Below are 13,158 nucleotides of genomic sequence, written 5' to 3' on the forward strand. Positions count from 1 at the left end.
TGACTGCTGATAAAGAGGGAATTTCTGGCGCTGCAGCTCGGGGACAGAGTTCTTCTTTAACTCATAGGAAAACAAAAGGAAGCTCTTCATAATAAAAGGGGATATTGAGAGGATGGAGACAGATGAGAGGTGAACACCGTCTCGTGCTGAGTGCAAGAAATGCATTGTGTTCTGCTTCCTCTTGGCTTTCCTAGCACCACATTGATGTTGAGGTGACTTACTTAAAGGAATATGGCTGAGCCGGGTCCTCCAGAGCAGAGCTATGGCTCATAGGTGATGGGACACCCATGTTGATTGTCCCTGATAGGACATTATAGGGGAGGTAAAAAAAATATCAATGTTAGGTCATAACTAGAAAAGGATGGGCCCCAAAGAAAATGTTTGAATGCCCCCCTGTGCAACTTATGCAAACCCACCCCCGCATAGCTAGTCAAGATTGCCCATGCTCACCATCCCCCCCACTTGCTCAGTAGTTATGTCCCCTTAGTGCCCCCACACAGTAGAATGCCCCTTTTGTGTCCCCAAGCAGTAGTTATGCCCCTTTAGTGTCCTTACAGTAGGGCTTCCCCCTTAATGCCCCCACATACAGTAGATATGCACCCTTATTGCCCCCTTCACAGTAGTTATGACCCCTTAGGGGTTATCCAATCCCTGTGATGCCCCCAAAATGTCTGGTCACCTCATACAGGTTATACTTACCCTGTTTCCCAGCACCCGAGTTGCTCCTGATGCCGGTATGGCCGCCGCTGCATCTCCCCGTCGCGTGAATCAAAATAGCCGGGTGCCGCTAGGGAGGCTCGTTCCTGTAGCAGCCTGCTATTGGCTGTACCCCTTCCCCCGTCGCTGGATGTTTTGATCCACATGACCGGGAGATGCAGTGCCGGCCGGCAGAGTAAGTATAACCTGTATGAGGTGCCCAAGCATTTTGGGGGGGATTATAGGTGTTGGATAACCCCTTTAAGCCCCCTTGCAGTAGTTAGTTCTTCTGCACAGTTAAAGCTCCCACACACAGTAGATATACCCACTTAGTGCCCCCCCCCCCCCTCACATTAGTGAAGCTCCTGTGGTGTTAATAATATCAAAAACAGTAATACTCACCTAGCCCCATTCCCCTGATGAACAAAGCACACCCTGCTCTCCCCGGCAGTAATGAAGCAGTAATGTCTCAGTGAGCTGAGAGTGCACAGGCTGAGGACAGGCTGGGGAATGATCCTCATCCCAATGCACTTTTCTACTCAGCCCAGCAGGCACCATGATGTCAGTGCATCACTCCTGTAGTGGAGAGCACAGGCCGGGGAATGAGACCTGGGCCACAATAGATGTCTTGGCCCCCCTACCACCACGGTACCCGTAACAGCCACTACAGCGGTTGTTTTACCTCCAGTCCTGAGAGGCAGCTTGCTGTAGCAGAAAACAACCCTCCCCACCCCGACCCCCAAAGCCCTGTCTGCAGAGGAGCCCAGGCAAGTGAAACTCCGTCCTTTAGTTCCAATGCAAAACTCAAAAAGGAATAAGGCAAATATTAGGAACAGAGGGAAAATCTTCTTTGCATATTTCCATTTTATTTAACATTTTTAGAGCAAATATCGGATAGAAAACGGTAACAGTGAAGAACATAAAGAACGTAACGATTTCTTGTAAATCTCTCCAACAATTTCTCATGGAAGATCACAAAAGAGACAACGTAGAAAATGATCCTTTAAAAAAATAGCAAAAAAACCCAAAGTCACGTCCGTCCTCATCCAGGTTACAAATGACTCACACAACGCTTATCTCACAAATCCGACTACAGGGGGCAGACATGGTACGCATGGATGGGGGGGGGGGGGGGCTAGTCGCTGGTGTCAGACTTATTCGGGGAGGACTTAAGGCTTTCTGTTGTGCTCTGCCCCCTCTGACTTGGGATGGCTGGGAGGACACGTGTTGTCCTCAGGGGTTCTCGTCTCAGGACGGGGAGGAAGGAATACAAAGAGTGACTCTGGGGTTTGGAAATGATTAATGGAGATAAGCTGTTTCCAGTTCGTAACGAGTTCGAAGGCAAAGACATTGACTTCTTCACGCCATGAAAGACTGGACCAGTTGGCAGCTGGACTGGAGGAGAAGAAAGAAAGAAATAAAGACAATAAAGTTACATTAGTTACAATCAAACTTTGGTGAATTCTCTTAATGGGGTTGTTCATCTGGGAATGTTTTTTTTTTTTAAAGGGTTAGAAGTAGTGACACTCGCCTCACCAATCCTTGCCACTACTGTTCTGAACTGTTCCAATGCTTCCCAATCCTTACTGGTCTTTACATTCTGGTCCCTCTTGACAAACAGGAATTGACTGCTCAGCCAATCACTAGCTGAAGGTGTGACGGCTGTGGCCAGTGATTGGCTAAGTAGTCACTTCCTCTGTGTCGAGAAGGAGAAAGGAGCAGTGACAGTCAGAAATACAAGATGGGATTGGTAAGGTGTTTTGTAGTGTTGATCAAGCACCAAAAGTGCTCGGGTGCTCGGGCCGAACACATAGGGATGCTCGGGTGCTCTACCGAGCACCCGAGTCTAATGGAAGTCAATAGGAGAACCCGAGCATTAAACCAGGCACCCCCTGCTCTGAAGAGGGGAGGGTGCCTGGTTCATAGGAAAAGGTCAGAAATTGATGGGAACACCACAAAAATGGTTCGGGAACAGCATGGGGAGGATGTCTGGATGCATCTTGGACTCCCAGGTCGCTGCTGGGAACGATGTTGTCCGAATAGTACGTCACTTTTACAGACTGACAATAATACGCACAAAACCAAAGAAAAAAAATCGATTTTAGAGGAAAAATTGTTAGGAAACATTCTTTCCTGTATATTTACTTGTATATAAAGTGCAAGTGCTGCCAACAATTACAAGGAAGAGGCACTCCGATACAACCTGTATATCACATAAAGGAGGGCCTCATTCACATTGTGGTTCAATTGTTCAGGTAGTGGGACTCCGACACTCATAAAGCCTATGCACTAAGTGAAAGGGCTGCCAAAAATTACAAGGAACTGGGATTACAATATACCCTTTGTTACACATAAAGGAGGACATTATATACAGCCTTGAAAAATTATGATTGATGACCTGCTGGTGACCCTCAAAAACATTTGGAGCAAGGGCCTGCTGATCTGACTATCTAAAATATTATGGGAGAGGGCCTGCTGCCGCTTTGGTGACTCTAGATAACCTAGGGCCGATCGCACGTCCCCGTGACGGCAACGATCTATTCGGATGTCTGCCCTATCAACTTTCGATGTTATTTTCAGAGGAAACCTTGGTGACCATGGGTAACGGGGAATCATGGTTCGATTCGGGAGAGGGAGCCTGAGAAACATCTACGGCTACCACATCCAAGCAAGGCAGCATGCGCACAAATTACCTATTAGGTATAATTAGGTGAGGGCCTGCAGGTGAGCTGACCCTAAAAAAGATTTTAGGTGCGGGCCTGAAGGTGAGCTGACCCTGTAAAAGATTTTAGGTGCGGGCCTGCAGGTGAGCTGACCCTGTAAAAGATTGTAGGTGAAGGCCTGCTGGTGAGCTGACCCTCTAAAAAATTATATGCAAGGGCCTGCTGGTGAGCTGACCCTGTAAAAGATTTTTGGTGCAGGCCTGCTGGTGAGCTGACTCTCTAAAAAATTATATGCGCGGGTCTGCTGGTGAGCTGACCCTGTAAAACATTGTAGGTGAGGGCCTGCTGGTGAGCTGACCCTGTAAAAAATTATATGCGAGGGCCTTCAGGTGAGCTTACCCTGTAAAAGATTGTAGGTGAAGGCCTGCTGGTGAGCTGACCCTGTAAAACATTGTAGGTGAGGGCCTGCTGGTGAGCTGACCCTCTAAAAAAGTATATACGAGGGCCTGCAGCTAAGCTGACCCTGTAAAACATTATATGCGACGAATAAGTATGTTGATATGATGGAAGAGGAGAAGGAGGATAAGAAAAGGAAGATTCAACCATATAGCCTTGTTTGTGGTGGAAGGGGTGCATGGGAATACAGTGTGTTTAGTACATTATAAACAACATATTTAAAGTGCCTTTATGTTCATCATCAGCTCAGCTCTCCTCTGGTGGAGTCGAGAAGTGACGATCAATCCAGGCCTTGTTCATTTTTATAAGAGTCAACCTGTCAGCATTTTCAGTTGACAGGCGGATACGCTTATCTGTTATAATGCCACCAGCAGCACTAAATACCCGCTCAGACAAAACGCTGGACGGCAGGGCAGGCCAGCACCTCCAAGGCATAGACCACCAGTTCGTGCCACGTGTCGAGCTTGGACACCCAGTAGTTGTGAGGCACTGAGGGATCACTGAGAACGCTGACACGGTCTGCTATGTACTCCTTCACCATCTTCCAAAATTTTTCCCTCCTTGTGACACTAGGCCGTGCATCAGGGTGAGGCTGCTGGCGGGGTGTCATGAAACTGTCCCAGGCTTTGGAGAGTGTTGCTCTGCCTCTGCTTGAACTTCTGTGTGTTCCCCTTGTCTCCCCTCCTTGGTTGGCCAAGGAACTACGGACTCTGCCGCCAGCGTTGTCAGATGGAAATTTTTGGAGCAATTTTTCAACAAGGACCTTCTGGTATTGCATCGTTTTGCTTGTCCTCTCCACCGGAGTAATGAGAGATGAAAAGTTCTCTTTGTAGCGGGATTCGAGAAGGGTGAACACCCCCGTATTGTCTAAAATGCGTATAACGCACGGGTTGCGGGAAAGGCAGCCTAACCTGAAGTCAGCCATGTGTGCCAGAGTCCCAAAAGACAAGACTTTGCTGTCCTCATCAGGAGGATCACTCTCAATCTCCTCATCCTCTTCCTCCTCTTCTGCCCACCTACGCTGAACAGATGGAATTAAACTTCCATGGGTACTACCCTCTGTAGCGGAGGCAACCCATTTCAAGTGCTGCTGCAGCGTTGAAAGACCGGCTGAAGCTGTCGATGACTTGCAGAAATGTGCACACACGCGGCGCACCTTCACCAGTAGCTCAGGCAAATTGGGGTAGGTTTTGAGAAACCGCTGAACCACTTCTAAGTTTAAGACGTGGGCTAGGCATGGGATGTGTGTGAGCTTGCCAAGCTTCAAAGCCGCCACCAAGCTCCGGCCATTATCAGACACAACCATGCCTGGTTCTAGGTTGAGTGGCGAGACCCAAATCTCAGTCTGGTCTCTTATCCCCTGCCACAGCTCTGCGGCGGTGTGCTGTTTGTCCCCTAAGCATATCAGCTTCAGCACGGCCTGTTGCTGCTTCCCCACTGCAGTGCTACACTGCTTCCAGTTACCGACTGATGACTGACTGGTGCTGCACGTGGATAATTCGGAGGTGGAAGTGGAGGAGGAAAAGTGGTGGTTGGAGCCACTAATGTAGGTGCTGGCGGAAACCCTGATCGACATAGGGACCGCAATCCTTGGCGTCGGTAGCACCTGTGACATCCCAGCACCTTGTGGACACTGTGACAGCCTCAGTGTCCATAAGGCTAAATGGCAACATTTCCAGGGCCAGTAATTTGGAAAGCTGCGCATTTAGTGCTATGGCCTGTGGGTGGGTGACTGCGTATTTGCACTTTCGTTCAAATGCCTGGGGTAGGGAGGGACACGGAAGTGGATGTGACACGGAAGTGGATGTGGTTGCTGATGGTGCATGTGAAGGTCCATGTGCAGGGCAGGAGTCATCTGGGCCTGCGTCTTGGACAGGGGATTGGCCAGCACGTAACACAGGGGAAGAGGAGGCAGTGGTGTGACCCGCAGACACAGATTGTGGACCCAGGCATTCGGCCCACCTATTACGGTGCTTTGATGCCATGTGGCGGATCATGCTGGTGGTGGTGAGGTTGCTAGTGTTCCTGTCCCTGCTCATTTTCGTATGGCACAGGTTGCAAATTACAAATATTTTGTCGTCTGCACTTTCCTCAAAAAAGCGCCATACTGTGGAACACCTACCCCTTGGCAAGGGAGATTTTCGCAAGGGGGTGCTCCGTGGAACTGTTGAGGGCCTGTTTGGTGTGGCCCGCCTTCTCCCTTTTGCCACCCCACTGCCTCTTCTAGCCTGTTGCGGTTCTGCAGATCCCTCCCCTCTGTACTGCTGTCCTTGCTCGACTTTCCACCTTCCCAGGTTGGGTCAGTGACTTTATCGTCCACCACCTCCTCTTTCACTTCCTCACTGTGCTCATCCTCCTGACTTGTTGACCTAACCACTACCTCAGTGATTGACAACTGTGTCTCATCCTCTTCCTCAATTTCTTGAGACAGTAATTGCTGTTGAGTTATTAGCAACTGTGTCTCATCATCATCCACCTCATTAAACAGTAATTGCCATTCCCCACCGTCTTCTTCTTGTGACTGTGGATGCTCAAGAGTTTGGGAATCAGGGCACAAGATCTGTCCCTCTTCAAGATTGCTTGGCGAGAGGGCCAAATCAAGGAATGTCGAGGAAAAGAGGTCATAGGAATATCCGAGTGTGGGATCACTTGTTTAGCCAGACTCTCCATGGTAGGAGGAAGGAGTATCAAGACTGGACTTGGTGGAAGAGAGGGTGGTGCTTAACCGACTGGAAGCATTATCTGCTGTAATCCAACCGACCACCTGGTCGCACTGGTCTGACTTCAAGAATGGTGTCCTGCGCCGCCCTGCAAACTGGAACATGAAGCTAGTTATCGTGGATGACTGTTTTACTTGTGCTCTGGCAGCAGGCACAGTTTCAACGCACCGAGGGCCACGGTCTCTGCGTGCACCATCAGCATCACACCCACTTCCTCATCCCTTACTGCTCGCCTTCTTCATTTTAAATGTGATATGTGCTTGAAAGTCTGTCACACGTACAGTAGTGTAGGATTTGGAAGTGTATGCGTAAAAAAATTTAAAAAGGTATTTGGGATGTGGAAACGTCACACAGGAGATATCCCGCAGATAATGTCAATGCTGTCACCAGCGGCTAATAAAAAATTACAGGGAAGGTCACAGGAATTTGGGATGAGGAAACGTTATACAGGAGAGGTACCACCGGTTAATGTCACTGTCCAAAGCGTCTACGTAAAAAGTACACTGTATGTTACAGATAAAAAATTTAAGCGCACATGTTACACTGGAGATGTGGCACTGGTAATATCACTGTCCGCAGCAGACACCGTCTATTGAAAAAGTACACCGGATGTCACAGATATTTTTGGGATGCGCACACTTTACACAGGAGATGTGGCACGGATAATTTAAGTGTCCGCAGTGGACACCATCTACGGAAAAAGTACACCGAATGTCACTGATATTTTAGGGATGCGCACACTTTACACAGGAGATGTGGCGTGGATAATTTAACTGTCCGCAGCGGCCTATTAGACGCTAGGTCTCTGAAAAGATTTTCTAATAAAAATTTTCCAATAACACTCCCTATACTCTGTCCTTACCTATGCACAGCTCTCCCTAAGACTGAGCAATTTAGCGCAGGTTGCGCTACAAGCATATATTGCTGCTTTCACACACAATAGTCCTTAAAAGGACTTTTGGGTCTCTGAAAAGTTTTTGTAATAAAAATCTTCCAATAACACTCCCTACACTGTCTTTCCCTTCCTATGCTCAGCTCTCCCTAAGACTAAGCCGAACACGTGTCATTGGGTGCTTTATAGCACCCGATGACACGTTCCGGCCAGCCAATCACTGTGATGCCAGTAGCCAACGTGGCTACGGCATTACAGTGCGTGCCAGTACCTCCCTGCATGTTTATTGGCACGTAGCAGCCAAGGAACGTGCGGGGAGGAGACTTGAGCATTGCGCTCGGGCAAATGTGGTACTCGGCTGCTTATGCCGAACTAGTGTTCTGCCCCTTTTTTATATTTATTTCCCACCAGAGAAACCCTTTAACTTTATAATTAAGATTTGATGTTGATGGGATCAATACAACAGAAATGTTGCACATATTCGTGACTGCATTGGAGGAATGTGTAGGAAGTGGTCACCTAGTGTTAGAAGCCGCTTCGAGGATTTTGTTGATTTAGCTGTTTTTGCATTTCTTTATTAGATCTGCTCAGGTGGAATATTAAAAAAAGCTCAATGCTTTAACCCCTTAGTGACCACCCATACGTGTTTTTACGGCGGTCACTAAGGGGCCTTAGGCTGGGCCGCCGTGTTTTTACGGCGGCCCAGTCTAAGCGCTGCACGGCTCCCCCGTGCAGCGGGGAGCGCAGACCAGGCTCTCACATGAGAGCCGGGGCCCTGGCTTTAACAGCCCGGACCGGCAGAAGTGCCGATCCGGGCTGTTTAACCCTTTACATGCCGGGCGCAATGGACGCCCGCTGCATGTAAAGTAATGACAGAGGGAGCGGACTCCCTCTGTCTCCCATCAGCACCCCGAAAATGCGATCGCGGGGTGCTGATGTGTTGGGAAGCTTACCTCGCTTCCAATCAGGGCCCCGAGCCTTGTCTTCATTTCTCTCCAGCAGGCTGTTCCTCTCTGGCGCAGCCTGCTGGTCAATCTTTGAATAACATTGCTATTGAAATGTAATGCATTATAGAGATAATGCATTACATTTTAAAAGCTATTTAAAATACTGTATATTATAGTCCCCTTGTGGGACTTTTAAGTAGTAAAAAAAATAGAAAAAAAATACACATTTATTAAATACAAAAATTCCATAAAATAAAAAAATATGCTTTTTTTCCATTGAAAATCCGCTTTTCAATGAAAAAAATTGCAAAAAGAAAATATCCCCCATATGTTTGGTATTGCCGCGTCCGTAACGACCCGGACTACATAAATATTACATAAATTATCCCCTATGGTGAACGCCGTAAAAATAAAATAAAATAAAAAAGACAGAATTTCTAATTTATTCTTAGTTTCCACCGAAAAATCCGTACTAACAAGCGATCAAAAAGCGGCATTTACTCCAAAATGATACCAATGAAAAATACAAGTTGTCCCTCAAAAATCAAGCCCTCACACAACTCCATAGAAAAAGAAAAAAAAAAGTTATGGGTCTTGTGAAGTGGCAATGCAAAATCATTTTTTGGGTTAATAAAAGTGGTTTTATTGGGAAAAAAAGTTGTAAAACTTAAAAAAAATGATAAGTATTTAGTATCACTGTAATCGTACTGACCCAGAGAATAAAGATATTATGTTATTTGTACCGAAAAATGAACGCCGTAAAATTTATAATGTAAAAACGCAGTGGCAGTATTGCTATTTTTCCCCATCTCCCTCCCAGAAAGAGTTAATAAAAGTTAATCAGAAAGTTATGTGTACCCCAAAATGGTGCTATTAAAAACTACAACTTGTCCCGTAAAAAACAAGCCCTCATAAAGCTATATAGACGAAAAAAAAAAAAAGTTATAGCTCTTGGAACGAGACCATGAAAAAAGGAAGAAAAACGGGGTTAAGGTACAAACCAAGGAGCAAATCAGATCTGATCGGCCTAAGCCATAGTGGACTGGAAGAAAACAGCAGAATTACCAGGTGCAAGACCATCGAGAATATTTGCATCTGTCAAGGACGTTCCCGCGACAGGTGGCAGGAGATCGGTGAGACTGGCAACACGTGGTTTGATCTGCAATGTTTTCCGTTTGGATCATATGACGTCTGTGTTGTTTCTGGTGCTTGCCGCACCTTCTTTCCCCAGGTGTGGCTATTATCGTCATTTAACCTTCTCTATTTATTGTTGTTTCTCCCACCATGCTATGCGGTTCATAGCTTCTGTTGGAGTTGTGGATAGCTGGTGTGTGGATCTCAACTGAGTTCCTGGTGCTGCCATAGCCACTAGAAGTTAAGTGTTTTCTTTCCCTTTTGTATTTTGTTTGGGTTATTTTGTGTGTTGCATTTCCCTGTCATTAGTATTAAGGCCTAAAGGGAGACTCCTGTTCGTCCTTCCTTTTGGAGGAACAGGTTGTCTCAGTCCTGACATTAGTACCAGGCTCCTATAGGGTGAGTTAGACATGGTATGCTATCCTTTGAATAAACCTGTATATCTATGGAATACATTTTATATGTTCAGTGCTAGTACGAGGTAAGCACTTAAGCTCCCCTTAATGGTGGCTATATATATCTGTATGCAATAATCTCCTAAACTCCCTCTGGTATTGGCTGTATATATCTGTATGCAGAAATCTCCTGAGCTCCCTCTAGTGGTGGCCGTATATATCTGTATGTAGTAATCTCCTGAGCTCCCTCTAGTGGTGGCTGCATATATCTGTATGTAGTAATCTCCTGAGCTCCCTCTAGTGGAGGCTGTATATATCTGTATGCAGTAATCTCCTGAGCTCCCTCTAGTGGTGGCTGTATATATCTGTATGTAGTAATCTCCTGAGCTCCCTCTAGTGGTGGCTGCATATATCTGTATGTAGTAATCTCCTGAGTTCCCTCTAGTGGTGGCTGTATATATCTGTATGCAGTAATCTCCTGAGCTCCCTCTGTTAGTGGCTGTATATATCTGTATGCATTAACCTCCTGAGCTCCCTCTAGTGGTGGCTGTATATACCTGTATGCAGTAATCTCCTGAGCTCCCTCTAGTGGTGGCTGTAGATATCTGTGTATGTAGTAATCTCCTGAGCTCCCTCTAGTGGTGGCTGTATATATCTGTATACAGTAATCTCCTGGGCTCCCTCTAGTGGTGACTGTATATATCTGTATGCAGTAATCTCCTGAGTTCCCTCTAGTGGTGGCTGTATATATCTGTATGTAGTAATCTCCTGAGCTCCCCCTATTAGTGACTGTATATATCTGTATGCAGTAATCTCCTGAGATCCCTCTGTTAGTGGCTGTATATATCTTTATGCATTAACCTCCTGAGCTCCCTGTAGTGGTGGCTGTATATACCTGTATGCAGTATTCTCCTGAGCTCCCTCTAGTGGTGGCTGTATATACATCTGTATGCAGTAATCTCCTGAGCTCCCTCTAGTGGTGGCTGTATATATCTGTATGCAGTAATCTCCTGAGCTCCCTCTAGTGGTGGCTGTATATATCTGTATGCAGTAATCTCCTGAGCTCCCTCTAGTGGTGGCTGTATATATCTGTATGCAGTAATCTCCTGAGCTCCCTCTAGTGGAGGCTGTATATATCTGTATGCAGTAATCTCCTGAGCTCCCTCTAGTGGTGGCTGTATATATCTGTATGCAGTAATCTCCTGAGCTCCCTCTAGTGGTGGCTGTATATATCTGTATGCAGTATGCTTCTATGCTCCCATTAGTGGTGACTGTACACAATGATCCCTCAAGTTACAATGGCCTTAGGATGCAATATTTTCAACATACAATGGTCTTTCCTGGGCCATCATAAGTTGAAACCACACTCAGCATACAATGTTTCAGACTCAGATCCAAGCAATTAACATGGCCATGTTTCTGGTAACACACCTCTATTGTTTAGCTTGAAGCTCCTCTTTACAGTACAGTGCGGTACTACATCTCCTGTACTGCCCTATGTCTATGCCAGGATGAGCTACTCATTTGAACACCAGGTGAAGGCAGCTCCATTTTATTCTTCTGGTACACTGTGTATTATACAGGACCCTGAAGAAGTCCCTTTCCTCATCATAAAAAGCAACTTACAGCTTCCAGCGCCTGTTCCTATTATATGTAAGGACTTGCTTTATTGTTTTTAGTTATTGGCTTATTTTTGAAAGTGTAACTGACACTTATTTTCTTTTTCTTCTAATGTTTAGGGACAGTGAAAGGGAATATTTGTCAAATGTACTTTAGGCCTCATACATACGACCGTTTTTTGGGTCCGCATCCGAGCCGCATTTTTTGCGGCTCGGGTGCGGACCCATTCACTTTGGGTCAGCAAAAGATACGGATAGCACTCCGTGTGCTGTCCGCATCCGTTGCACCGTTCCGTAGCCCCGCAAAAAAAATATAGCATGTCCTATTCTTGTCCGTTTTGCAGACAAGAATACGCATTTCTACAATGGGCCGCCCGTTCTGTTCTGCAAATTGCGGAAGGCACACGGGTGGATCCACGTTTGCGGACCGCAAAAAAAGGCACAGTCGTGTGCATGAGCACTTTCTAAAGGACAGTACAAAGCAGCGCTCACTGGAAAGATGGCTGGGGTTAATTCTTTTTCCCTCCCTCCTGTCTCCTATATGTTTTTAGAAATTAACATCTTTATTATGCATACGTATTTGCTCTTCCCTCCTGCTATATTGACACTGATCAGCGCGGCCAGTGCTGACTAAATAATTCTGTATCCCCGGCGCGCTGAGTAACTAACCACCCGCCGAGAGGTGCAAGGCAGATGGTGCAGTCAGCACTGGCTATTAAGGAGGACGCCCCCCCCTTCCCCTCCAGTTTTGTCCCTGGTTGCAACATTTAACTTATAAATAATGAAAAGAAAGTTATTTTGTTTCCTTTCAGCAGATACCGTTGCAGCGTGTTACCGTCTGAGGAGACAGGATTTCCTGAGCCCGCCATGCACTGCTCCTCCATTCTCTGCTCTGCTCTTGATGTTGATTTCTCTCACCCTGAGAATCACCTTCATTGTGTTTGTTTTACTCTTGATAATGCGCTAACCTTGTAAAATGTCACTTCTCCGATGCTGGAGCGATAAAGGGAAAATACGTGAGGGTTTCATATCTGTTCCTAATTTTTACTGCATCTATTTATTATCAGGGACGCTCAACCTGCGACCCTCCAGCCGTTGCAAAACTACAACTCCCAGCATGCCCTAATAGCTGTAGGCTGTCCAAGCATGCTGGGAGTCGGAGTTTTGCAATAGCTGGAGGGCCGCAGGTTGGGCATCCCTGATTTAAATAATTCAGACATAAATCTAAATGATGGTGAATATGAGGAAAGTAAAGTTCCTCTTATCAATACTTGACTTGTTAGAGCAGCGTTTAGTGCTCCAGAGCTGCTGTGTTTACTACAGGATGAGAATTTGTAAGTACGGTCAGCCCTATTGGAGCTATGTAGCTACGTTTTCTGGTCAACCTGTCACTCACCTTTATACCCGTACAGCCCTACCCGATTGCTTGGAGTGTAGCTATAGAGGGACACAACCCCTTTAAATCGTTCCACCACTCATCTCTTAGGATCTTCACCTTCATATTTTGAAGGCTACTAATCTAGCATGAAACACTGATCTGTCCAAGCTGGTTATAAGCTTTATTCCTTCCATTCATTTCATTATGGGGCAGAGTAAGAAGAGATTTATATTACTGCAGTCCTGTAATTTCTCCCTG

General features: G+C 46.3%; 1 protein-coding gene across 5 annotated transcripts in view; it reads right to left on the bottom strand.

Annotated features, from left to right (window-relative positions):
- Positions 1 to 1,593: 1,593 nt before the first annotated feature.
- Positions 1,594 to 13,158, bottom strand: part of ANKRD55 (ankyrin repeat domain 55) — a 61,361-nt gene continuing 49,796 nt past the window's right edge. For all 5 annotated transcript variants that reach the window (XM_044293564.1, XM_044293572.1, XM_044293587.1 and 2 more), the window contains one exon: positions 1,594 to 2,091. In XM_044293564.1, the coding sequence (XP_044149499.1) occupies positions 1,832 to 2,091 (260 nt within the window). In that variant the 3' untranslated portion in view covers positions 1,594 to 1,831. The remainder of the gene's footprint in view (positions 2,092 to 13,158) is intronic.

The sequence above is a fragment of the Bufo gargarizans genome, chromosome 1, assembly GCF_014858855.1.
Source record: "Bufo gargarizans isolate SCDJY-AF-19 chromosome 1, ASM1485885v1, whole genome shotgun sequence".
NCBI classification, from domain to species: domain Eukaryota; kingdom Metazoa; phylum Chordata; class Amphibia; order Anura; family Bufonidae; genus Bufo; species Bufo gargarizans.